The 26,147-nt window shown below is 58.6% G+C and overlaps 1 protein-coding gene across 2 annotated transcripts; it reads right to left on the reverse strand.

The window, feature by feature from the left end:
* Limk1 (LIM domain kinase 1) lies at positions 1–24,963 on the reverse strand. 2 transcript variants are annotated; one of them, XM_046422845.2, is made up of 16 exons: positions 24,849–24,963; positions 23,121–23,217; positions 14,944–15,082; positions 14,550–14,659; positions 13,354–13,560; positions 9,550–9,655; positions 9,285–9,451; positions 8,291–8,474; positions 7,593–7,679; positions 7,215–7,346; positions 5,113–5,172; positions 4,851–4,916; positions 3,630–3,786; positions 1,617–1,672; positions 1,217–1,374; positions 1–1,125 (listed from the first exon to the last, which is right to left on the reverse strand). In XM_046422845.2, exons 1-16 carry the CDS (start codon positions 24,901–24,903, stop codon positions 963–965), a joined length of 1,944 nt encoding a protein of 647 aa, XP_046278801.1. In that variant the 5' UTR covers positions 24,904–24,963; the 3' UTR covers positions 1–962. The 2 variants fall into 2 exon arrangements, with proteins under 2 accessions (XP_046278801.1, XP_046278802.1); XM_046422846.2 differs by lacking the exons at positions 23,121–23,217; positions 24,849–24,963 and adding an exon at positions 17,744–17,916.
* Positions 24,964–26,147: the final 1,184 nt, after the last annotated feature.

Below are 26,147 nucleotides of genomic sequence, written 5' to 3' on the forward strand. Positions count from 1 at the left end.
CGCCCGCCAAAAAAATAAACCCCAAGCCCCCGGCAGCTGCTGCTGCAGCTGTATGAAAAAATAATACAAACTCTTCTTAAAAAATAGATTACACAGAAAGAACCCAGAGGACAGAGGGGCATGAGGAGGGGCAGGGACTCCTCCAGCTACTGGCAGGGAGCACGGGAGCGGGCGCTGAGATGATCCTGGGGGCGGGGCTGCTGGTGGACACCTGCCTCTCATCGCCACTCCTGCCCAGGGCCAGCTCCCCCCCATCAGCCCTGACCCAGGCACCGTGGCGCCCTCTCCCTCAAGGGACTCCTCTTCACCCTGAGGCCTGGTACCTGCTTCTCACTAAAGTGGCTTCGATAAAGAAAGGAAAGAGACCCAAACCAAGAGCGAGGCCTGCTGCTGCCTGGCCATGGGGGGCCCTGGGTCAGGCCTCGCTCTGTTTGGGGGTCTGGATAATTATCAACGCCTGCCGCTACCTAGACAGCCCCGGGGGATAACGGGCCCCAGACTCCCGTCTGGCTCCTGGGAACGTGGTCTCCCCCTTGACCCATTCCCTCCTCCTTGCCTGGCCATTACGGGGCATCTTCAGAAGCTGCCCCCAGCCCAGCCTGGCTGAGGAGCTGTGGGCAGATGCAGGGTGTGGACGTCTTGGGCGGTGCGTGGGGTGGGCACAGCCCTCCTGGGCCCCCCAGCTCATGCAGGAGTGTGTGTGGGCGGCCCCACCAAGACAAGAGGTAAGGCAGGGTGGTGTGACCGCGTGTGGGCAGCTGGGCAGCTGGGCAGCACTGGGGCTGGAGGCGGAGGCAGGGACGCAGTCCGCGGGGGAGAAGGCAAGTCGGGGCCTGGCTCTGGGGAGGGGTCTGGACACCCGCGGCCCTGGCCGAGGGCTCCATGCCTTGGCCACCTCCTGCAGAGGAACCTGGTGAGGGCGGATTCTCTGGAGGTGGGGCAGGGCAGCTGGGGGGCTGGGCTCAGTCGGGGACCTCAGGGTGGGCGGGCAGTCCGCTCTCACTGCGCCGGTAGGTCTCCCAGAAGCCCCTGTCCAGCTGTTCCAGCTGTGGGCCCAAGGGCAGGTGGCCGGCCAGGTGCATGCGGAGGGTCTCCAGCCAATGTTCCAGCTTTACGAAGCAGGGCCTGGGGTGACAGGTGGGTGGGTAGCGGGTCTGGCTCTCCTGGGGATCAGCCTCACCTGCAAGGATGCCCCAGGCCAAGGCCCCCAACTCACCTCTTCTCAGGGTCCAAATCACAGCAGCGCACAGTAATAGGGAAGAAGCTTGGGGGGCAGTTTGGGGGGCAGTAGCGGTCCAGGAAGCCACGCACATTGAGGCCAAAGTCCATGGTGCGGGGCAGGTAGTCGGGGTCTGCGTTCACCCGCCCGATGATCTGTCCAGCACAAGGCCCCTCAGTTAATTTGGGGCCCCTTAGCCTGGATGGATGTCATCCAGGGGTCTGCAGGCAGGTCACTCAGGCCAAGGCCCGGACTGAACACTGAGCCCATGGGTCAGGCTGTCCCCCTGCTCTGGGCAGCCCTGTGCTCAGGAGGCTTGTCAGCCTGCAGCCCAGGAGGGTGGGATGGGGAGGAGCCACCGGGTCTCAGTGCCACCACTGCCCACCGTTGGACCTACCTCACACAGGACGATTCCGAAGGAAAACACGTCCACCTTCTCATCATAGCTGCGGCCTGAACAGAGACACTGAGTGTGAGCAGGGCCAGGGGCAGCAGCCACGTGGGCCACAGGCCAATGCTGACAGCCTCCGTGGCCCGGGGCTTAGATCCTATATCCCAGCCCCCCACATCCGAGTGACCCTCCTGAGCATTGAGAGGTGAGGATGAGGGCCCGGGACACCACGTTCCAGGCTCTGCTGGGTCACCCGACCTGCTGCAGGACTCTGGGCAAAGCAGACTCCTGAGGCCCCAGAGGCTACTTGGTTGGGAAAAGGGTCTTGGGCTGGGCTGTCACTCAGTGGTGGACAAAGTGTTTTTTTTTTTTAATACATTTTTTTTTAGGGCTGGGGATGTAGCTCAGAGGTAGCATGCTTGTTTGGCATGCATGAGGCACTGGGTTCGATCCTCAGCACCCATAAAAATAAAATAAAGATATTGTGTCCACCTAAAACTAAAAAATGAATATTTTAAAAAATATTTTTTTTAGTTGTCATTGGATTATTTATTTATTTATTTATATGCAATGCTGAGGCTCGAACCCAGTCCCTCACATGTGCCAAGCAAGCACTCTACCTCTGAGCCACCGCCCAACCCAATGGGCCATGTGGTCAGCACACAGGCCCTGCGTTCTCCTCTGCGGATGTGGTGAAAGTCAGTGGGGTGGGGGAAGGGCAGGTAAGCCTGGATCATCTATGGGGTCCTAAGTGCCATCACAAGTGCCTTTAAGAGAGACAGGACACAGAACACTCGCAGAGGAGGTGGTGACCATCGGAAGCAGAACAGCAAGGGAGGAGGTGAGGCCAGGATGCCCCTAGAGGGGCCTGTGGTGCCAGGTCTGGACTTGCTTCCACTGTGTGGTTAGTATTTTCCCTGGTACCGTGGAAACCACTGACCACCCCCCAGCCCTTTTTATTCAATTCTGAAACAGGGTCTCACTAAATCACACAGACTGGCCTCAAGTGTGAAACCCTCCTGTCTCTGCCCCTTGACTTGCTGGGACCACAAGTGGGCGCCACCATGCCTGACCAACTGTGTTAAGTCAACAAGTCTGTAATACTTTTATTATGGTGACCTCATGAAATGGACATAGACTTGCTGAGTCTCAGTTTCCTTGTTTATCAAATGGGAATATCATCGGCCACTTGTCAAAACCTTCAGGGCGGCTACTCAGTGAATGCCAACCAGTTGGCAGTGGTTTACAAACCACGTCGAATCCTCACTCTGCCCCTGAAGACAAGGGCTGTTTAGATTAGCTGTCACCTGGGGGCGACACTAATTGCATCCATCTGGTCAGTGCTGGCGCTGGCTGACCCCAGGTCTGCCTGTCCTGAACCTGTGTGTCACCTGTTTGGGGAGGGGCCTTATGACCTGGACATACCCAGGAGGGACCTTGTCGTCTGGGCATACACAGGACCATGCGGCAGGAACAACAGAGCTGGGGAGTAAGGGGGCCAGCACCCTGGGCTGACGCACAGCTGCAGAAGATGGCCCCGTCTCAATCCCTGGGGCTCTGCGGGTGGCATCAGGGTCCCCCCTGTTTTTTTTTTTTTTGCAGTGCCAGGGATGGAGCAGGGCCTGTGTGACCTAGGCAAGCGCTCTACCACTGAGACTGTCCCCAGCCCTGGGATTAGGGTCGAGATGGAGTGATGATCCTGGATTAGCCGGTGGCTCAGAGTAGTCACCAGGGTCCTCTTCAGAGGGAGGGGGAGGGTTGGAGTCAGGGACAGGGAGGTGAACACAAGAGGCTGCTGGCCCGAGGTGGAGGCAGGGCCATGAGCTGAGAACAGAAACGGTAGGCAACAGGGCCTCTGGCAGAACCCGCAGGAGGACTGGCCTGCTGGTCCAGAGAGGCCCTGGCTGGACTTGCTGACCTGCGGACTGCTGGGTGACGTGTTACCTGAGCTACCAAGAGTGGCAGCAACAGGAAACGCACCCAGGACCCAGGAGGTGGCATGACGGGCGGGCCACTCACCGTTGATCATCTCGGGCGCCATCCAGTAGGGGTTGCCCACCACGGTGTAGCGCTTCTTGCGGTCGGGCTTCTTGAGGCTCCGCAGGTCCTCAGGCTGGGTCTTCTCGTCCACCATGAGCCGCGCCAGGCCGAAGTCGGCCACCACCACATTGTTGTTCTGGGGAGACAAGCAGGGTCATCAGTGCTGGACACCTTCTGGCCCTGCTGGCCCAGCCTGCGCCTCTCTGAAGCCTGCAGAGGGAGCCTGGGTTTGGGTGCGGCTTCCTGAACTCTGAGTGAGCGTCTGCTGCCTTAAGCCGTCCCTCTGGGGAGCTGTGTGTCAGCCTGGGAAGTGAATATGCCTCCTCCTGGACACCCTCATTCCCTCTCTGCCTTCTGCGGAGCGCCTGGGTCCCCTGAGCACCTGCCTGTGGACCCTGGGCACCCTGCCTCTACCCCCACTTACAAGCACCCCAAGCCGCCTCCTCAGGGATGCTGCTGACCTCCCAGCCCCCACCCGTGTGGCCTGCTGCAGCCTGTGGCCACCGTGCTGACCTCCCGGCCCCCACACATACGGCCTGCTGCAGCCTGTGGCCACCCTGCTGACCTCCCGGCCCCCACACATGCGGCCTGCTGCAGCCTGTGGCCACCCTGCTGACCTCCCAGCCCCCACACATGTTAGAGTCTGTAAACAAGTGAAGATGGCGCCTGGCATTTTGCAGAGGGAGTGGTTTGTAAAGTAACGCAGCGAGCCATTAAGTGTGGAGATTCCTTATTGGTTGACTGCTGTATCTAGTTTATGTTAATTAAGATAAGCTGTGTGGAATGTATATATACTCCTCCTGTCCTACAATAAACGGCTCCCACTCCTGCTGTATCAATGTACACAAGTTGCTCGTCCCCCCCCCCCCCCCTGTTATTTTGCTGCAGCCGGACTGCGGCACACACACGCGGCCTGCTGCAGCCTGTGGCCACCCTGCTGTGGGCTGCACTTGGTGATCACCTGTCCTGGTCACTAACAGCTCAGGAGGCCAAGATCTCCTCCTCTGTTACTAGACTCTCCCAAGAAGCCATCATGCTGACTACTGAGCCAGGCTGCCCACCTCCTGCCCTTGGGCTGCTTCCCCACCTCCCATTTCAAAGGGTAGCACAGGTGACCCAAGGACCTCTGCTGAGGGAAAGCCCTGAGGCTGGAGCGCAGGGTGTGTCCCTACAAGCCCAGCCACAGCTGCAGCTGCTCACCTCCCGGACCAGGCAGTTGTGAGAGTTGAGGTCACGGTGGATGATGTTCATGGAGTGGAGGTAGGCCTGGGGGACACAGGTGTCAGGAGGGGCATGCAGGGACCCGGCCCCCGCCCCGGGCTCCCACCCCACCCCAATCGGGCCATCCAGGGGTCTTCCCACTCTGTTTGGTCTGCTTTGCCCCCTTCCAAAGCCTCCCCGTGGGGCCTGTTTCCAGATTCCTCAGGGTCACTTTCCAGCATGGAGGTCACCAGCCACTTACCATCCCAGACGCGATGTCCTTGGCAAAGCTCACCCTCTGAGTCCATGGGTACTGGCTGTCCTGGGGGTTGGGGAGAACAGCTGGGATGTGGCCACGTGACCCCATGTGAGCGTCACGGGGGCCAGTGTCCTGGGGACTGATGGTCCCATCTCTCCTGCACCCACAACTGTCTCCTTCGAAAGGGGACATTTCCTTTACAGAAGTGACTTCAAACCCTCGGGGGGGCTGCTTCTCTGAGGAGGAAGACCTCGATCCCCCTCCCCCCAGCATCAGCAGTGGGCTGACCTTGGCCCCTGGCTGCTGGTTCTGGCAAGTCCTTAAGATGGCACAGTGGCTGCGCAGAAGCCGCATGGGTCCCCCCCCCCCCAGTTCCACCATCCTAGATGACCCCCCAGGTCGCACCATCTTAGATGACTCCTAACACTGATCACCCCTAAATGCCACACGAGGAGTTGTTCTACACAGTAAACCCAATCCTTCCAAGTTTTAAAGAATCTAAACCTGTTTCATAGATGGAGCTAGAAGGGCCTGTGATGGTCACCCTTGATCAGCACCGAGCCACTCTGGGTGGGCAGGGCCCAGATCTGGACTGTCCCCCATAGACCCACAGGTGAAAGGCCTGGCACTGGGCGGTGGTGGAACTTCAGAGAGGCTGGGCCTCGTGATAGGTCCTTAGGTCACTGAGCCATGCCCTTGTGGGGGTCTGTGGGCCCTCGGCCTCTGCCTCTTTCTCTTTTGATTTCTGGCCACGAGGCAAGTGGCTTTGCTCTACCAAGAGCTCCCACCAAGATGTGCCGCCTTGCCACCACCCAAAGCAGTGGGGACAGCCAGTCATGAAGTGGTAGCTCCAAATCTGCAAAGCCCAGATAACCCTTTTTTCCTTTATAAATTGATGATCTCAGGGACTTTGTTACAGTCATGGAAAGATGGCTAATCCAGGTCTTGGATCACACACACAGACCACTCAGCCCCGGCCATCCCCTAGGAGGGCTCCAGAGGAAGTGTTGGAGTACCTGGGCGCATCAGCGTGAGCGGCGAGGCTGGGAAGCCTCCCTGGTATCTCTAAAGCCCACCTGACTACAGGACATCCCGGGGGACTCCCACATAGCAGGCTCCTGGGGCCACACTTTGGGAAACGCCAGGTAAACTGAGGTAATGAGACAGCAGAAGCTGGAGAAGGGACAAGATCTCGTGGTCTCGGGGTACTGCTGAAAGGGCCTAGAAAGCAGGATGGGTCACCGGGGTGCTGGCCAACAAGAAACCAAGAGTGCCAGATGGCTTCCCTCTAGCGCTTCATTTCATCTTTTGGTCCCAGGGATTGAACCCAGGGCACTTAACCACTGAGCCACCTCCTGGCCCTCTTTATATTTTATTTAGAGACAGGGTCTCATGGAGTTGCTTAGGGCCTCTCTAGGTTGCTGAAGCTGGCTCTGAACCCTTCATCCTCCTCCCTAGCCTCCCAAGTTGCAGGGATCACAGGCTTTGCCACTGCACCCGGCCCAACACCTCGTTTCTGAAGATGAATTGGAAACTTTATCCGAATCCTTAAAGAAAGTTCTGAATTGTGCCAAATGGTTAAGTGATGAGAAGCAGAGCAAAGGCCCCAGGACTGGTAATGGAGGCTGCTACTCCCCGGGTGGCTGCCTGAGGCTTGCGGCCAGCTGTTCCAGGACAGCCTGGGTGACCCCTGGGGAAGGTGCCACCCTCCCAGGGCTCCAGCTTTAGTTGGAACTGGTTGCTCCCTTGCTTGGTTTGGAATCAGGGCTTAAAGGGTCTTGAGGCCCCACAGCCATCACCCCCTGAACAGATGAGGCTGAGGCCCAGAGGGAGCTGCCTTGGCCACAGGAGGGGTGGCAGGTGGGGCTCTGCCCGGCACCACATCCCCAAACACACAAACACAAACATACCACACACACACAGTTTTTTTCGGTACTGAAGACTGAACCAAACCCAGGAGAGCCCCACCACTGAGCTACATCCCTATCCCATTTTGACTTTGAGACAGGGCCTTGCTAAGTTGCTGAGGCTGGCCTTGAACTCAAGATCCTCCTGCCTCAGCCTCCAGAGCTGTGGCGGTTCCAGGCCACCATACCGTTACTCACCATGCTCTTGATGATGCCCCGCAGGGTGCCGCCCTTGATATACTCGGTGATGAAGTTCAGCCTCTTGTCCTTGTACAGCACCCCGATGAACTTGAGCACGTTGGGGTGCTCTAGGCATCTCATGACCTTCACCTGGCAGGGTACAAACAGGCTGGGCCCTCCCCTCCTGCCCCCAACACCCCGAGGCCCTGGCCCTGGCTGCCCACTGTCTGCTGGGGCTGCTCCCCCAGGAGGCTGCCCGCCCCGGGAGGACGCGTCTCCCTTCTCAACGTGTGGACTGAGCCCTGTCCACAGGGAACCCTCCGCTGCCCCATCTGGATGGTGAAGGGGCGGGGACCCGAAGTCTGGCCCTGAGGCACGAGACAGCCCTCCAGAGACCTCCTTGAGAAACGTCCTCTGGGTCTCCTCGTCGAACCGAATCAGCTCCTTCATCACCATCACCTCACCCGTCTCCCGGTGCGTCACCTGTGGGGACACCAGACAGGACTGCAGTGCCCGCCTTGAAGGAGGCGCCACAGCCACCCAGGAGTGCCAGGCAGATGTACAGATGGCGTCACAATCTTTGCACAGCCCAGGGGATGCTCCCAGACACCCAAGGGTGTCCTAGAAGGGCCCAAGGCTCCTGGCTGGCAGGAAAGGAGGGCTCTGAGCCTGGGTGAGGAGGTCAGTGGTAGCTTGGTCTGGAACTCCTGCCTGGCCAGGGGACGGGGTCAGGGTAGGTCCTGAGAAGCCCAGCCTACATCTTTTGTATAGTCCTGATCCTTCCAGTCAGGTCATAGCCAGGTGACACCAGAACCAGGCTCAGTCCTTGCTCAGGGAGACTGTAAAGGGGTCCCTGAGGTCATGATGGGGTGGCACCAAGCTCAGCATGGAGACTCGGGAGGGGACTTAGATCAGTCTGGGCTGGCTTGCCCTCCTACCCCCGCCTGGGTCTACCTTAGAAGGTTCCTGCCCCTCCTCAGCCCAAAGAGGCTGAGGCCAAGGAGAGAGCCCTGGCCCGAGAGCCTAGAGGCCAGACATGGTGGCCTCCCGGAGGCACTGGTGGGAAACGAGAGGGCTGTCCCCTCCCCCCGTACCTTGATGGCCTGGCCAAAGCAGCCCTTGCCCAGCACCTCCCCATGGATGAGGTCTGATGGCCGGAAGATGCGATGTGGCCGGCAGACCACCCGGAGGGATTCGGAGCGACCCAGGTCCTTGCGCTGGGAGGCCGGCGAGGCCAGCGAGCCGGCACCTGGGGATGTGTCGATGCTGCAGCTTCTCCTGTGGAGGCACACGGTGCCCAGTGTCACAGGAAGGGCCCTGGCTGGGGCCCTGCCCCTGCCCGCTAGGCCCCATCCTGGCCGGGTCATGTGGTGCTCTGTGCTACGGGCGGGTGGCACAGCTCGGCCTTCACAGGGCAGTACCCAGCCCCCACTCCCGCTCTCCTGTCTGAAGTCCACTGTCTCACAGGTGCCTTAGATGAATGTCTATCCTTGGCCTTGACACCTGTCTAGGGTGCCCGTGACCCTGGAACAAGCAGCCCCACAGGTGGCCCAGGCTCTGGAGGGTGCAGGTGACAGGGGAGCGTGACCTCGAAGGGCAAGGCTGCCCGCAGGCAGCCTTCCTGAAGGTCTCCGTTAGCATCCTGAGCAGTGAGCGGGGGGGGGGAGGCCAGGCTGCCTCCTCCCACCTGCCCAGGTTAACATACTGACCCTTGGCACCTGCTGCCTGGACCACTCAAGGGCCCACCAGCTGTCCCTGGTCTCGAGTGTCCCCACCCCAGTCCCTCCCATGTGGTGGGCCAAAGTCGTCTTCATGAAGCACATCACACTGCTGCCACATCCTTCAGTGGGAGCCCTACACGGAGGGACAAGGTCCAAAGACGCCGCCACGCCTCACACCGCCGGAGCCCACCACCCAGTCACCCCACGAGCTGGGAAGTGGTGCCTGCTCCCTTCTCCTCGTCCCCACACCCCCAGGGTGAGCTGACTTCTCCGTCAGACGGAGCCAGTGGAGGCAGGGACCAGGTCCCAGTGTCCCAAGGCTTGGTACCAGCGCCAGTACTTGCCCAAGCCAACCAGGCTGACTTACAGGACAGGTTTCTGCCGGGCAGAGCTGCCCACCTCGCCGCTGGGCACATGCATTGGGGAGCCCAGGGGGCTGGGCTCGGGCCCTGGCCCATGGCCTAGCGGGTCGTGGGGGTCGTGCTCAAGGGTCAGCTGCAGCAGGCGACTGGTTTCCTGTATCAGCAGGTCGATCTGGGGAGGGGATGTGGACAGCTGAGGCCGCTGTGGTGGCAGTGGAGGGGCTCAGGCCCAAGGCTCTGCCCCAACCCCACCCTGGTCTCAGGACCTACCTCGTCCAGAGGCACGTTCCGGATGGGTGTGCCATTGATCTCCAGGATCCTGTCTCCCACGTGGATGGAATTCTTCACATCTGGGCTCATGCAGCCTGGGTCCACTCTGCAACACAGCAATGGCCCCATCAGTTCCCACCTAACCCTGGAACCCCAGCAGGAAACCATGGCCAGGGAGACCAGATCAGAGGTAGGGGGCAAAAGGTTCTACCTCGTGGACAGGAAGGCGGCAATTCTCCAGGATGCCACTGGCGAGTGGGACGAGTTCCATAATGGATGATGGGTGTCTGCCACGGGTGTGGCAGTGGGGAAGGGTGGCCCACCGCAGGTGTCTGCCCCCCTGTTTCAGGTGAATGACTCCTCCACCTCGGACAGAGCTTTCCTCCAGATGCCTCGCATGCCTGGGGCTGACAAGGGTCCCGAGCCAGGTCCTAGGGTCTGGATCCACTGGCTTCCTACCTAAAGCCCGGGACTCGTCCAGCAAGAGGAAGCTCCCTTCCTCCTGAATTGGCAGAGGGGCAAAGAGCCCACCCTGAGCCTCGGGTGCAGAGTGATGGGCATGAGGCATGCAGAGGACCACCAGCTAACTCAGGGGACGGCCAACTTGCGGCATTTCCTCCCTTTTTTTAAACTCTGGTTTTAACTGGTTTTGGTTTTCATTTCATCTCATAGGTTTTTAAAAAATGTTCTGTTTCTCTCCTAGCCCTTTATGGATGTGTACTTATGTATGTAAGGTATAGGGAACTGAATCCAGGGGTGCCCTACTACTGAGCTACATTTCCAAACCTTTTTATTTTTGAGGTAAGGTCTCGCTAAGTTGCTGAGGCTGGCCTGGAACTTGTGATCCTCCTGCCTCAGCCTCCAGAGTCACTGGGATTATAGGTGTGCGCCACCGAACCAGCGTTGCTTCGAATGAATATAATCTTAAAAAAAATGTTCCTTAAAAAAAATGTTCCTTAGGGCTGGAGATTGTAGCTCAACAACCGACTTCAACCCCCAGTACTGTAAAATACAAAACAACAAAGGAAACCAAAAATCCCACAGTGTGGCCAGCACCTGGCCCTCGGGCAACCAGGAAGCTTCAGGAGGGAGCTCTCTGCAGAGAAGGCTGGGAAACTGGGGTTTCACTGCCCAGGGGGCAGGCAGGGAAGGCGGCCTCCGGTCTGCGCCAGCTGTGTAGGGAGGAGACGCCACCTGCCCAGGATCACCTTCCCCAGCACCACCTTCCCAGCACCTCTCTCGCTGCTCCCCATGCCCAGCTGCGGTGCCTGGTGGGTATGGGAGACTCCTGCACTGAACCAGGTGGATGCTGCTCTTAGCTCCCATGCCTGGGGGTGGGGATGTTCAAAATCCTGCTCAAGGTGCCAGTGAAGGCTCTGAGGGCACCACGGTGTCTAGCTCCCTCACCATTTAGGTGGACCCTGCCCAGTTTGGATGTGGTGCTGGAAGCGTGGTCCCCCATGTGATAGCACTGAGGTGGTGGCTCTTTAAGGGGTGGGGCCTAGTTGAAGATAATCTGGTCACTGGCAGGACATTCTCAGCAGGGGCTGATGGCAGTCTCCAGGATGGGGTGAGCTCTAGCCAAAGCAGAGCAATGGCCCCTTCTGCCTGTGGCCATTTCCCTTTCTGCTGTCCGCCATGTTGTAATGTGGTCAGGGAGGCCCTCACCAGAGGTGGTGCCATGCTGTTTGGATTTTCTAGTCACGAGAATGGAGAGCTAACTGACACCCTTTCTTTATAAAGTATCCTATCTCCCGCATTGTGTTATAGCTACACAAAATAATCAGACCGACCCCAAAGTCCAGACGGTCGTGACACCTACTCAAAGTCACAAGGTATATCAGCACCTGGGCTGGATTTCTACCCTGTTCTTGCATCTCAGAGATCTTTCCTACATTTTCTTTAAGGACAATTTCGAATATCCCATCATGGCTGTTTGCTTTTATTGCTGTTGTAATTTGGATGTTGAATGTCCCCCACAGGCTGGTGTTAAGTGCCTGGTCCCTAGCTTGACACTCTTGGGAGACAGTAGAAACTTCAGGAGATGGGGTCTACTAGGAATATGCCCTTGAAGGGACTGTGGGACCCCAGGCTCTTCCTCTTTGGCTTCCTAGCCATGAGGTGAACAGGTGGTTCTGAGACATGGTTCCCACCACGGCCGTGGAGCATGCTCATCAGAGGCCCAAAACAATGTGTCCAACTGATCTTGGATCTAGACCTCCAACCACATGAGCCAAAATAACCTTTTTCTCTTTATAATCATCTCAAGTATTTCATTATAGTGACTGAAAACTGGCTATCACACACCTTTTATTTTATCCTTTTTTTTTTTTTTTTTTGTTACTGGGGTCTGAACCCAGGGATGCTTTGCCACTGAGCCACACCTCCAGCTTTTTATTTTTATTTTGAGACAGGGTCTCACTAAGTTGCTTAGGGTCTTGCTAAACTGCAGAGGCTGGTCTCAGCTCCCAAGTTGATGTGATCATAGGCATGTGCCACTGTACCCGGCCCTTGCCAGATACTTTCATAAAGTAGACAGAAAAACCCTAAGTTGATGGTTACTTGTGCTTAGTGCACAAAAATTAACATCATTTCACTGATTTTGGGCTTCCAAGGACTCTGTTGAGAAATAAGCTGTTGATCTCACTGTCCTTTCTTTGAAAGTAATTGTTCTTTCTGGGTCCACTCAGGTCTTTTCTTCTGCCTCTGAAGTACAGTTTCACTCAAGAGGCTCAGGGGTGGATTTCTTCTGCTGTTTGGGATTTATTGGGCTCAATTCTGTGGGTTGACTTTTTTAATCAGTTCTGGGAAGTTTTTAGCCACTATATCTTCAAATATTGCCTATCTCCCACTCTCCACCCCTTCTGGACTTCAAGCTGATGGTCACGGGACGCCCTCACCTCGTTCTGAGTATCTGTACCTCTCTCTCACAGTGCTCACCGTTTTATCTATTCTTTTCTCAGCAACTCTAAGCCCTACTGTGCTATTAAACCCTGGCCAGGAGACTTTCATTTGATAATCACACATCTCATTTCTAGGGATTCCATTTGGTTCTCTTCCAAGTATATGTGCTCCACGTACAGGATTCTGAGAACATATGGAGCCTGTTTGTTCTGCACCATCCCTGCTAACCCAGTATCTGGGGCTCTGGGGCTCTATCTGCCAGCCTCCTGGTGTCCCTGCTGCCTTCTGCACAGGGAGCCTTGCTTCCTCATGTGCTTGGTGGCTTCTCGCTGTGCATGCCAGGCAAGGGCTCCGCTCCTGAGCTCTGCCTGTCGCCCTTAGATTTCCCATCTAGAGGACTTCACTGAAGCCTGGAGGTGGGTCCTCTGGAAGGAGACCTGATTGTCAGTTCCTGGGTATACTACCAATGAGGGTCACTTGAAGCTAAACTTTTACAATTTTGCCTTGACCTTTTTTGGGGGGTGTAGGGATGCTGGGGATTAAATCTAGGATTTTTTTTTGGTTCCAGGGATTAAACCCAGGGGTGCTTAACCACTGAGCCACATCCCCAGCTCTTTTTATATTTTATTTAGATACAGTGTCTCACTAAGTTGCTTACGGCCTTACTAAGGCTGGCTTTGAACTTGTGGTCCTAGGCATGAGCCACCGCGCCTGGTGAAAATGTTTTCTGTTATGTTCCATCTGCAATGGTTTCCAGGGCATAACCACACCAGGTGCCTGCTGTGCCAGGCAGGCAGAGCCAGGCCACCAACACTCATGCAATCTCCAGTCCAAAGTCTGCCACCTACCACATCAATGGCCAAGCTGTACCCCCTGCAGCCAGAGTAGCTAGCCACTCACCCCTGGACGCGGACAGTGTGGGAGTGCTCTGCACCACAGCCTGGAGGGCCGTGGGGTGGGTCGATGGAGACGGAGAGACCACGTTTGCCATGAGCAGAGGCTGGGATGGATACCAGGGTGACTGTGTGGGGAAGGTGGGAACCAGGGGAGTCGGGCAGAATCTGCTCGATGACGGGGGTCACCACAGTCTGGTAGTAGCAATGCCCACTGCAAAATATGCCCGCGGTGGGACCCAAAGAAGAGAAAGAAAAGAATGTCAATGTCCTCATTAGCATCACCACCCACCGTGGTCTCCGCCCTGGGCTCTGTGCTCTTCCCCTTCCAGCTGACTGGTGGGACCAGGAACCAGAACTGAGCATGCCCAGTGCCCTGGCACTCTCTGCGGCTTAGTCATCTGGGCTGTCTAGTCCCAGCAATGCTGCCAGATGTCCAGGACAAAGGCTGGGGTGCATCCTGTGCAGCAGGAGGTCTGGGGGGAGGCCTGCTATTCTCTAATGCAGCTTTATTGCTGTTGCTGAGAAGGAATTTGTCTGGTCTTTGTCCCTGCTTCTTGGGAGAGACTCTCACTTCCTGAACAGGAGTGAATTGTTATCTATGGCCCCTCAGACTTTATGCTAATGAGATGACTCAGAGCTGGGGCTGGTCACTGGAAGGGCCTACCAATGGGGGACAGAAGGGCTGGGGCTTCCAGCCAGCCTGCTTTCAAGGAGGGGCTGGAGACTGAGCTTAATCATGTGGCCAACCAATCACGAGGGAGGAATGAAGCCCAGTAAGACCCCTGGATGCTGATGCCCTGTGAAGCCTTGGCAGTGAGCACCAGGCTTCGGGGAGGTGCCTTGCGTGCTAAGGTCCCAGTTACTACAGCCCTTGTGATAAAGCTGGAGCCCTGCGCCTCACGCCTTCCAGGGTGCCATGTCTTTCATCAAACCATCCAGCTTGACCGGGTTGCGGGGCCCTGCATTTGGAGCCAGATGGACAGAGGTGCAAGTGCCCAGGGACCCCTGGATGTTCAGATGGTGCGTGCAAGCCACGCGAGGGAGGGACCTCTCTCCTGTGGCTGCTGTCTCAGGCATTTCTGGGGGGATTTGCCCCCTCAAACCTGGCCACATGGAAAGATAGGCCCAGGTGTGGAAAGCCAGCGTCCTGGCAGCCCGTGATGCGGGGCCCCGGGTGCAGAGAGGGGCCGGGACACTCACCAGTACAGCTTGGAGTGCTCCACCAACGTGTAGGTGTCCCCGTCGCCGATGAAGGTCCCACACGTGAGGCAGATGAAGCACTCAGGGTGGTACTTCAGCTCCCCAGCCACCTGGCGGAGGGGTGGGGACAACCCAGCTGAGCCGCTGGACCCAGCCTCCTGCCCCCTCTGCTCTCTCCACGTGGCCTCTTCTCAGAAGGGCAGCCCTGAGCACTTCGTGGGGACTCGAGCACAATGTGGGCCACACAGATAGGGGCTGAGGGACATGACAGTCAGGCTCAGCAAGCACGAGGGGCTCAGAGAAGCAGCAAGAGGAAAAAAAGGAGATGATGGGAGAGCTGGAGCAGGCGCAGCGTGCGGCACACAGGGGCAGGGGGCGTGCGCAGGGTGCTCACCATGACCAGCCCTTTGGTGATGTGCTCTGAGCACCCGTGGCAGGACTCGCCGTAGCGGGCCCAGTAGTCCTTCTTGCAGAAGAGCTGTCCATCCTTCTCGTAGTACTGGTGCGAGAGGGAGGCGCCACATTCACAACACCTGTGGGGAGAGGGTGGGCTGAGTCACCAGCGCCCGCGCCCCGCTTCCCACACACCTGGGCCTAGCCAGTGGCAGGAGCCTCAGGAAGAATAGCAAAATATGTGTCCTCTGGACAGAAGCAGCCCGTGCTTGGCACAGGGCTTGGCAGAGATGGATGCGGTCCCCCTTGAGCTCCTCCTCCACACCTCACGCAGTGCACAGCCTGCACAGCTACGCAGTCAGTCCTGCACACAGGGCCAGGCCTGGCAGCTGCCTGGAGGGGTAAGGGACGCTTCTCATCTGGGCCTTGTCATGCAAAGAGGAGGGTCCACAAGGCAGGTGACTTGTTCTTGGTCACCAGCCAGGTGGAGGACGCGGGGATGGACCAGCGGGCTCCTCCCTGCCCCACTCGGCCCTCAGAGCCGGAGGCTTGCAGAGCACTAGCATCTCGGCTCCTTTGGTTCAACTCCTCTTACCCTTCGGGGCACCATGAGGCAGGGGTGTCACCTCAACTTAGAGAAGAGGCAGAGTGCAGGGGGCCATGCTGCCTGGGGTCCCACAAATCTGCTCCCATCTCACCAAGATCCAGGCAGGGACCTGGCTCACGTAGACCAGCCAGGACCTGCCACTCCAAAGGATCTCCTGGCTTCCCAGAGCCCAGTGCCCCACAGGTGCTGCTGGTCAGAAGGGTGCTCGGGCCAGCTCAGTACCTCGGCGCCAGTCTCCCTGCCTTTCCGCAGAAAAGTGGTCACACTGGAGTGGGATGCCCAGGTACACTGGGTGGTCAGGGCCAGAGTCCCCTGCCTGGTCACCAGGACTAGCATGGAAACCCTGAGGGTGGGTGGGTGAGGGGTAGATGGAGAGAAGGGGTGCTCCTGTCTCTGGGTGCTGGCCACCGTGCGGGAGCTAGATCTACACACTTGGCTTCTTCCTGCCCAAGCACCTGGGTTGGGTGGGGACCAGCAGCCCCGCTGAGCCAGCAGCAAGCTCCCCCAGGGACCTGCAGAGCACAGTCCCACTGGCTCCTGGAGAGTGCGTCCAGACTCCTGCTGTGCATGGGTATGTGTGGCCAGAGTGCCCACCCCACAGGGAACAGGCCAGGGGATCCGGCCAGCTCTGCTGCTGGGTCACATACGGACCGGAGGACCCAGGCTCTGCAGGGTAATAACCCAGGAGAGTGGAGGGCTTGTGCCTGGATGGGACAGTCCTTTCCCCACGTGGCCATGACCCCAGGAGGTGAGCCCTGAGATAGCCAGTGAAACACTGTCCCTTTAAGAGGACCCAGCTAGTTCCCCACTGTCTGGCAGTCTGCGGGGAGGGGTGGGGGAAGCACAAAATGTCAGGGTTCAGAAGCACGTGGGTGGGGATGCTCCCAGAAGGGGGGCCTGACGCGTTAGCTCTGGGGGCGACGGCAGAAGGGTGCAGGACAGAAGCCATGACGGAAGGCCACTGCCCGCCTTCCCGGACCACAACCAGGGCACCAGAGGCAGGGGCGGGCTCCCGCGGTGGGCGGGCGGAGTCTGGAGATGGGGGCGGAGCCGCGCCTCCCACGGTCCAAACTAACCAGTGGTCTGTGCAGGGGTGGCAGTTCCTGTCCCCAAGGGAAAGCCCCCGCCGGTCATCCGTGACTCGCTTCCTGCCCTTCCACCGACCACTCCAGACTTTGGTCACAGGACCGTCACAGGAGCCTCCCCCGGCTCCCCGGGGCTGGCTGTAGGAAGCAGGGCCTCTCTGTGGGTGGGGACTCTGAGCTGCCCGCCTCCAGAGAGCGGCTGCTCTCCTCCGCCCGCCTGCCTGGAAGCTCCTCCGCTGATCGCTGGTCGCTCGCTCATCACCTTCCCAAGGGCTCTGCGAGTGCACCAGGGCTCCCCTCCCGGGTGGTCCCCAAGCAGCCGCACCAGGCACCAGCAGCCCACTTGGGCCCACCCCTCCGCCTGCACCTGCTGGCTCCCTGGGGTTCCAGGCTGGGCAGCCGCAAAGCTGTCCAAGAGGACACCAGCCCTTCTGGGGTCCCTACTCCCCAGCATCCAGAGCCCCCTCTGCCCACTTCCTGGGCCAGACCACGGCTCATGTGCTGGCTCAGCGGCGGCACTCTGTGCTCCGCAGACCTCTGGAGAGCCCAGCCCCTGTCCAGCCCCTTGCCCCTCAGGCCCACATCCAGCCAGGAGCCAGAAAAGGCAGGCGGAGGGGGCACAGGCTACCTGTCCCCACAGGAGACCTCAAGTGTCAAGTGAAGCAGGGCAGGTACTGATGGCTTATGGAGCTGGGGCAGGGCCAGTGAGAGAACTCCTGCAGAGACTTGTGCCTTGGCCCCACTGTGGAGTCCCTTCCCTGACAGCGGGGGCAGTGCCAGGCTAGGGCACGAGAGGAGAGACAGGGACATGGGAGGTGCCCTGCAGTGAAGAGGCTGGACTGGGAGACAGCAGAAAACTGAAGGGACAGGTATTGAGGGTTTCCCTCCAGGAGATGGACACCAGGGCAGAAGGATGGCTGGAGGCCAGCCTCCTGGGGAGACTGTACCCAAAGAGCCAAAAGCTCTGGGAGCTGTCTGTTCCCCACATGGCGGCCAGCCATGACCAGGGAGTTTCAGTTCTGCCCCACGCTGGCCCAGGTGGGTCTGCCCACGGTTACCTCTGGCAGGGGCCTGGGACAGCACTAGGTGGGAAGGGTCTTTCCACTTACTTAGCCCCTCTGAGGAAGCGGCGTCTTCTCAGGACCGAGGCCAACAGCATCCTTTGGCAGGGGCTCTGGACGCCTGCAGGAGTGCAGGGCAGCCAGCCCAGAGCTTCCCTATCCTGCTCCAGGGGCTCAGGATTGGAGGCTGCAGAGGGAGGGGCCAGCGTGGCCACACCACATGGGGAGGATACCACAGTGTGGTGCGAAGGTCTTGGTCTGAGACTGCAACAGGAAGCAGCTGAAGTGCCTTCTGCTTAAGCTTTGGTATAGGTGAAGAAGGAGGGTTCTAGGTTCTGACCCCAGGAAGTAGGAGTGAAGGGGGAGGGATCTAGGCTCTGACCCCAGGCAGTGGGGTGAAGAGGGATGAATCTAGGCTCTGACCCCAGGCAGTGGGGTGAAGAGGGAGGGATCTAGGCTCTGACCCCAAGCAATGGGGGTGAAGGGGGAGGGATCTAGGCTCTGACCCCAGGAAGTGGGGGTGAAGGGGGAGGGATCGAGGCTCTGACCCCAAGCAGTGGGGTGAAGAGGGAGGGATCTAGGTTCTGACCCCAAGCAGTGGGGCAAAGAGGGAGGGATCTAGGCTCTGACCCCAAGCAGTGGAGTGAAGAGGGAGGGATCTAGGCTCTGACCCCAGGAAGTGGGGGTGAAGGGGGAGGGATCTAGGCTCTGACCCCAAGCAGTAGGGCGAAGAGGGAGGGATCTAGGCTCTGAGTCTAGGCAGTGGGGTGAAGAGGGAGGGATCTAGGCTGACCTCAGGCAGTGGGGAAAACGGGGAGGGATCTAGGCTCTGACCTGATCATTCTGCCCTTAGTCCTGCACATCTGGAGAAAGGTAGCCTGTATCCTCCTTGGCCTCTGCCTAGACAAAGGTACTGAGGGCTTGCGCCTCTCTGATGACAGGGACAAGCTCAAAAGCAGCTGCCTCTTCCGGTGCTGCCCCCAAGGGAGCAGAAGTCAACTTCCCATGGACAGTTTGTCCCTGCACAGAAGGTTCCCTGAAGGAGGGGCTGCACCCCAGCCAACCCATGGCCAGATGCACTCATCCCTCCTCGCCAGCCACCTAGCCTCCAGGGAGATCTTGAGCTACAGCAGCCCGAGGGCTCCTGCACTGGAGGCTTCCGCTGGCTGCTGGCTGTGCACAGAGGCAATAGCTGGGCCAAAGGGAAGCCTGGACTACTAGGCCTGGCCATACATCTCCTGGGGTGGGCCTATCAGAAGAGACAAAGGGGCAAGCACAGGTGCCACACAGCCCAGTCCTAGTGCCAGGTCTGCAGCAAGCCTCCCACTGCTCAGAGGGTGTGACACTCTTCTCATGTAGCCCTGCTGTCCCACCTGAGGGGACCTGGGACTTCAGCGCACTCAAGGGCACAGGCCATGAAGTTCAAATAAGATGCAGGGCCAATGGCCCCTTTGACAGGCTTCCCCCAAAACATCCCCTGGGCATGGCTGACTCCACTCCAGCACACCAGTATCTCGGCTAATGCCTGATGTGCCAAGCACATGGCACCCACCACAGACTTCTGCATGCAGTCCTCTGTGGTCCCGGGATCCCCACGGCTGCTCCCTTGCTTCCTTTGATGCTCCACCTAAACCACCCAGAGCGCTGTCTCCGCAGCACCTGACAGCATCTGTCTAGGGCCTGGCTCACCTACTAAGGCAGGGACCTGTGGTCTGGGAGGGACAGGGCAGGCTCTGCAGCCAGGCCGCCCGGGTTGAGTCTGGACTCTGGCCTGCTCCCAGGGAGCCCCTGGGCACACAGCTGAGCTCCGGGCCTGCTCCTCATCTGTCAAGCCTCTTCAACAGACAGCACCCGCTTCACAGGCTGCTGGGGGGCCGGTGTAGAGCAGGGGCTCTGTCATCATTGGTGAGTGACTGGCTTGGACCCAGGGGTACCACCTGGAAGGCACTGCAGAGGGGTCCTGGAAGGTGGGGTATGGCAATCACAGTCACAGAGGAGCTGGCTGGGGGCTGCAGGGCTGTCACAGCTTATTGCCTGAGCAGCTTAGGGGACAGTGGCCCTGGAACAAAGGTCTCAATGTCACTTACAGGATCACAGCACTGTGACACTTCCAGAGGGAAACCTAGCAGGGTCCAGAGCCTTAGGGATCCTGCTCAGAGCTGTTCTGGCTGCCTGTCAGTCATGTGCCCGGACAAGCAGTGACCCCTGAGCTACTTTCCATCATGGGTGAGGACACACTTGGCCTCACCCCTTCACTTTGGCGGTTGGGAGAAACCCACCACTGGGCCAGGAACGCTTCTACACCGTGGCTCTTTCTGTGGGCCCTCCCCCCACTGTGGGACCCTGTGTCCCTCCACATCAGGGACAACCTGAATATGCCTCTCCCCATGGTCCCTGGCCGAGCCTCGCCCCTCTCCTGGTGATGCAGGGAGATTGCTCCAAAGCCAGGCATCTCTGTTTCCCTCCTGCAGCTCTGGGGCTGCACCTGGCCTCCCTCACATCTCCAGGGCTCCACCTTCCCTCCCCATCCCAGGCTCAGGGGCCCCCAAGGTCTTCCTTTGATACCTCTTGGCCCCTGCAAAGCCATCCACGTCTCGGCACCGGCTTCGAGGGGCCCATTCCTTCTGGCCTTCCTATCTCCAACTCAGCATGGTCAGGAACTATCATGAGCATCCTGGGACCACCCACTCCCAGGACACAGGTTAGAAAACCACAGACCTGCCACTCATCAGCCCTCCCCCACCCCACCAGCCATCCCTACTCCAGCTCTAGGGACGCGGAGGGAGCTGGCACAGGTGCGCTCCAGCTCTGGCAGCTAACGGGAGCAAGGTGCTAGCTCCCGCTAACCCTCCACGGAAACGGGGCAGATCTGGTACTTCATGGGGTCAACAGTGAGGGAGGAACATTAAAGCGTGCTTGATAAAGGGTGGCTAATACCACAAGTCCAGGTAGAGTCTCCCCGATCTGAAATGAGGGGGACCAAAATTGTTTCAGGTTTTGAATTTGTTTGGATTTTGGAATACTTGCATATACCTAATGAGGCCTCTTGGGAATAGGACCCAAGTCTAAACACAGTCTTCACTTGTGTTTCACATCCCCTCGCGCAGAGCCTGAAGGTCACTGCACAACGTATAGCGGGCATGTGCTCTGACTCCGACCTGACCTGCGAGGTCAGCCGTGGTGGAACTTTCCACTTTCCACACCATGTCAGTGCTCACATTTCCGATTTTGGAGCTTTTTTTTTGATTAAGGACACTCGATCTGTACTTGCAAATATTGTATCTGAACTCTTCTCTACTATCTGTCCTTACCCTAGGTCAGGTGTATGAGCACAGAGCTCTGAACTTCAGTTACAGTTCCTTCCCTGCCAAGTTGCCACCATCTGTCCAGTGGGTCGGCATTCTTCAGCAGCATGTCTGCCCATGCCCCTCCCCAGTGGTCTGCTGGTCCCCTTCAAAGGTCCCCGTCACAGTACTCAGTACCCTTCCCAAATCACTCAACTCAGTCTCCTCAAGCCATCCCTGGACTCAGAGTGTTGCTACCAAAAAGGCTGTTCCTGCTCTCGGCACTGCCCCACTCCCCGTGTAGGGCCTCCTTCTGAGACCTGATAGGGAACCCAGGGGATACCGCCTGCCTCTCTCTTGGCCTTACCACCAAAGTGGACACTGGATGTTCTCTTCACTAGCTGTGTGACTTTAGGCAAGAGAATTAACTTCTCTGTGTCCCAATTTTCTTCTGGCAGAATGGAAACAACACAATGTCTAACAATGTGTAGTACTAAGAACAGTGCGTGGTCCTTGCTCAATGCAAGAAAATGTTAAGATGACTACTTCTTTTTTTGGTGGTACTGGGGATTGAGCCTGGGGCTTCATGAGTGCTAGGAAAGTGTTCTACCACTGACCTGCAGCCACAGCCCTTTTTATTTTATTTTGAGATATGGTCTCACTATATTGCCCAGGCTGGCCTTGAACTTGGGATCCTCCTGCCTCAGCCTCCTGAGTAGCTGGGATTAAAGGCCACCTACGCCTATACTAGCCTAGGCTTATTCTTTTTTTGGGGTGGGTGGGGTACCAGAAATTGAACCCAGGGGCGTTTAACCACTGAAACACATCCCCAGCTCTTCTGACTTTTTATTTTGAGACAGGGTATCACCATTTTTGCTTAGGGCCTTGCTAAGTTGTTGAGTCTGACCTTTAACTTTTGATCCTCCTGCCTCAGTCTCCTGAGTCACTGGGATTACAGGCGTACAGGTATGCGTCACCATGTCCTATTCTTCAAAATTAAAAGAAACCTAAAATAAGCCCCTGGACGTGATGCTCTGACGTGGCTGCACCTCCCTCCCTTGACAGTGCTTCTCCTGATCTCTGATTTGCAGTTGGTGCCAGATCCCCGCCTGGAGTCCCTCTGCATGATGCTTTTCCACCCAGGATTTGCACATCCTTGGAGACTTCTGCTGTGGCTCCATAGCTAAATCTCAGCAGTCCTCTGCACCTGGCTGCTCAGGATGATCCTACTGGGTCACTAGGGCACCTTTGGGCTGCCATGTGCTGCTTTGTCCTCTGACACGGCCCTGCCCCCACCGCCCATCTGTCTGGAGGCCAGGGCTGGTCTCACTGGGCTATGCATCTTGACAACCAGCTGGGGCACAGTGACAGTGGCTCAGCTCTCCTTAAGGCCTGTCCTGTCCTCTCCCTCCCCTGAAGCAGTGGCAGGACACACTGCCCTCCCCTCCTCCCCCACCCAGGGACCAGCAGGCCTGGTGATATGATCATCTCTCTGTACCCCACGGGTTCCACACTGTGGATTCAAACAGCGTTGGATTGAAAATCTTCAGGAAAAAAAAAATTGCATCTGTACTGCACATGTAGAGATTTCCTTCTTGTCTTTAATCCTTAAACAACATGGTATAACAATTAATTACACAGCATTTATGCTCTATTAGGTATTAAAAGTCATCTAAAGATGATTTAAAGTATACTGTTGAAGTCAGGCGTGGTGGCGCATGCCTGGCTGGAGTTCCAGCTACTTGGTGGGGCTGAGGTAGAAGGATCATTTAGGTCCATGAACTAGAGGCGAGCATGGGCAGCACAGCAAGACCCCATCAACAACACACACCAATGCACACATATGCATAGGTTATATTGCAAATACTCTGCCATTTTATAAAAAGAATTTGTATCTGTGGGGGTCCTGGAACCTATACCCTGTAGATGGGGGGGACACAACTGCACTGGCAGGTCTTCCCACCCTCTCCTCAGGGGTCTGAAATGACAAAACAGGAAGTTCTTTAGGGATCTTCTAGTCAAAACGCTTCATTTTACAGAAGGACACTGAGGCCAAGGACTCACTATGTGGCACCTAGGGACAGCACAGGAAGAGTACCAGGTGTCTGCAGGCCTTGTCCAGGGCAAGAACCCCATCCTACCTGAAGCAGTCTGCGTGCCAGTCAGCGTTCAGGGCCTGGAGGTACTGGCCGTCATAGATCCTCTGGCCGCAGCTCGCACACACGGGCAACTCACTTCCTGCAGGGAGGAAAGGGAGTCAGGAACCACTCTCCAGAGGTGCAGCTTGGCACAGGCCCAGCCTGCCCTGCTGACCTCATGTGAACGTGCACAAATCCCAGGGCACAGCACCCAGGCTAAGCAGTCCTTGTGCCAAGCGAGAAGAGAAAGGACGGTGGTCTGAGTCTTGCTGAGTTACTAAGCCTCTCTGGGTCTTAGCACCCCTATCTGTAAACTGAGGAGGAGGATCGGATGTCCACTGTCCAGCAACAACATTCTTTAAGTCAGGTTCTGGCAAGGTAAACCAGGAGAAAGCAGTGGGGTTTGGAAATAAGGTGGAGGGTGACAATCTTGTCCCTTTCCTCCCTTGACAGCCCAGGAAAAATTGCTTAGAGGCCCTTCAAAGGGCAGCAACTGGACAGGACTGGATTGGTGCATCCTACGCTGGAAGGGGACAAGCAGGAAGCCCAGAGGTGCTGGCTCTAACTGAAGCTTAGCCATGCCCTGTCTTGACAAGGGGCTGGGGCTGCAGAGCCAGCCACTTGGTATGCTTAGTCATCCCAGGGCCCTGGAGCTAGCAGACCCTATAAGACACCCAGGTTTGCCTCTCCCCATTGTACAGATGGGGAGACTGAGCTCTGGAGAGGGCAAGGCTTGCCCTATCTTACAATCAGGCTCCAAAGCAAGGACCTACTCCTTCTGAGTACCCAGGGACCTAAGGAAGGGGCAATGGTGAGGTGTTCCTGTGCTCCAGGCAGGTAGGTGCTCACTGGCCTGGATAAAGACTGGTGGAAACCCCAGGGGAGAATGGAGCTGGCCCATTAGGGCCCAGCTTGGAACCGCATGGATCTATGTGAGGAGTCAGCAAAGGAAACCCAGAGAAGGAGACCCCCAACTCCGTGGGACTGGGATTCTTGGGGGTCTTTGAACCCTAATTGTTGTGCAGCCCTAACCCTTGGGTTCAGCAAAGGGGAAGGGGCTAAAGAGAAGCTAGAAGGCAGTCACTCCCCCAGCCAAGATAATGGTAGGCACCTGGTTTGCTGCAGGGGGAGGGGGAGGGGTCCCGCAGTGGCAGTATACAGCCACCGGTTCTCATGAAGCAAATTCCCTCTCTGCCCGTCCAGCTCCCAATCACAAGTACCGGGGACTGACCGCCTGGTCCCCAACTGGACACACTGGGAAACTGAGGCCCAGGGTATTGGCGCCTGGCTCAAGGTCACGGAACCCGGCCGCGCGGGGTGGCGACTGGGACCCGGGGCTTCGGTTCCTTCAGCCGCTCTTTATTCCCTAGGCCGGGTTCGACTCCGGATAAGCGGTGGCTCAGGGTGAACGGAGCACGCGGACGGAGGCCGGCACCGGGTGGGCAGTGCCGGGATGGCGGGCCGCCGGGTAGGGGCACCGCCGGGATGAAAGGGAGGAGGGGCGCTCCGCCGGCGCCGGCGGGAGGGCAGCCCACCCGGGCGAGCGGGGAAACGGGTGGGAGGCGGCAGGGAGGGGCCTGCGGGCTGGGGAAGGGCGAGCTCATCCCCGGGAGGCAGGGGCGCGGCCTCGCGGCAGACCCGGCCCCCGCGGCAGGCCCCGCCGCCCCCTCCCGCGTCCGCGGCTCCGCCGGCGGCCAGGCCCGCGCCCGCCCGCGCCCGCGCCCCGCGCACCTTCCTCTCCCATACGTTCTTCCCTCCAGGTGCAACAAAGTAGCGTCAACCTCATGCACTCGGCGGGGGGCGGGGCCGGCGGGCCGGGACGGGGCGGCCGGGCCCGCGAGCTCGCCCGCCGCCGGCCCGGGGAGGCGGAGGCGGGGAGCGCGGGCCGGGCCTGGAGCTCGGGGCTCGCGGCGCCGCCGCCGCCGCCTCTCGGACACCGGGTGGTGCACCGGCTCCGCGCAGCGGAGGCCGGGGGAGCGCGAGAAGGGGCGGGGCGGGGCGGGGCCTGCGGGCTGCGGCAGGGCGGGGCGCGCGCGGCGGCGGGATATGCCCTGCGCGGCCCCGCCCCCAAGCTGGCCCCGCCCCGCGCCGGCCCCGCCCCCTGCGGCCGCAGCCTCCGCGCCCCGCCCGCCCGGCCGCCTCCGCCGTTCTTCCTTTCATTCATCTTTCCCCAGGAGGGCGACACCTCGCTGCTGGGCGCGGCTAGCTGTGCAGCGCGCTCCAGTGCGGTGACCAGGGACATGTAGACGCCTCCGTTTCGCCGCTGGGAGCCCTTCTGACTCAAGCCATCTGAAGGCCAGGCCGAAGGTGATGGAGGCCTAGTGGACCTTGAGGACGCCGAGGTCACCTTGGGGAGGGGCGCCAGCTGGGTCCTCTCCCTCTCCCCCGAGCCCTGCAGTGGGGGCAGGCCGGGCGGGGGAAGGCTCACGACTGTCCCAGGCGTTCCAGGGTGCGAACGCGCAGGATCTGGGAAAAGATCGCCTCTCTGCCAGGCTCACTGTCGTCCTTTCCCAGGGCTGGGGGTGTTGGGCACAGAGTCAGGTCAGGTCAGGGCCGGGCCACCGCCCAACAATGGCGGTCGCCCCTAGGGCTCTAAGCTTTGAGGTTCTTCTTCCTGATTAGAAGAAAGAGCCCACCAAAGGACCGTCCCCGGCCCAGGAGCCCAATAGGGGACTGACAATTGTGACCTCGCACATTTCCCTTAGGGGCTATGGAAGTCCTTAGAACACACCACTGCTGCTGCAGACTCCTCGGCCTCTCCTGTAGCCTGCACTGAGTAAGCTCATCTCTGAACTACCCAGTGTGCTCCCTCACTTTCATACTTAGAGCGGTGGGGGTCTTCAAGGGTCTTTCATTGATGACGTGACTAGGATTGGGATCCCCTCACCTTCACTAGGTGAGGACCCCAATCCAGACTCACCCTCCACTCACCCCAGGTTATCCCCAGTCCATTTCCTTGGTCACCGGACCCATAGCCAACATCGGTCATCTGTTGGTAAGTTTTCCCCTTCTCGGTTGCTCACCAGCAGG

The sequence above is a fragment of the Marmota monax genome, unplaced genomic scaffold (genome assembly GCF_021218885.2).
Source record: "Marmota monax isolate L192 unplaced genomic scaffold, Marmota_monax_Labrador192_F-V1.1 WCK01_AAM20220418_F8-fsc00237, whole genome shotgun sequence".
Taxonomy (NCBI): Eukaryota; Metazoa; Chordata; class Mammalia; order Rodentia; family Sciuridae; genus Marmota; species Marmota monax.

Bases quoted from the DNA above. Each gene is read 5' to 3' on its own strand.
- Limk1 (XM_046422845.2), bottom strand. From the start codon at position 24,903: ATGAGGTTGACGCTACTTTGTTGCACCTGGAGGGAAGAACGTATGGGA. The intron at 13,561-14,549 runs GTGAGTGTCCCG...CATATTTTGCAG, and splicing joins GAGCACTCCAAGCTGTACTG to TGGGCATTGCTACTACCAGA. The intron at 1,375-1,616 runs GTAGGTCCAACG...TGTGCTGGACAG, and splicing joins TCGGAATCGTCCTGTGTGAG to ATCATCGGGCGGGTGAACGC.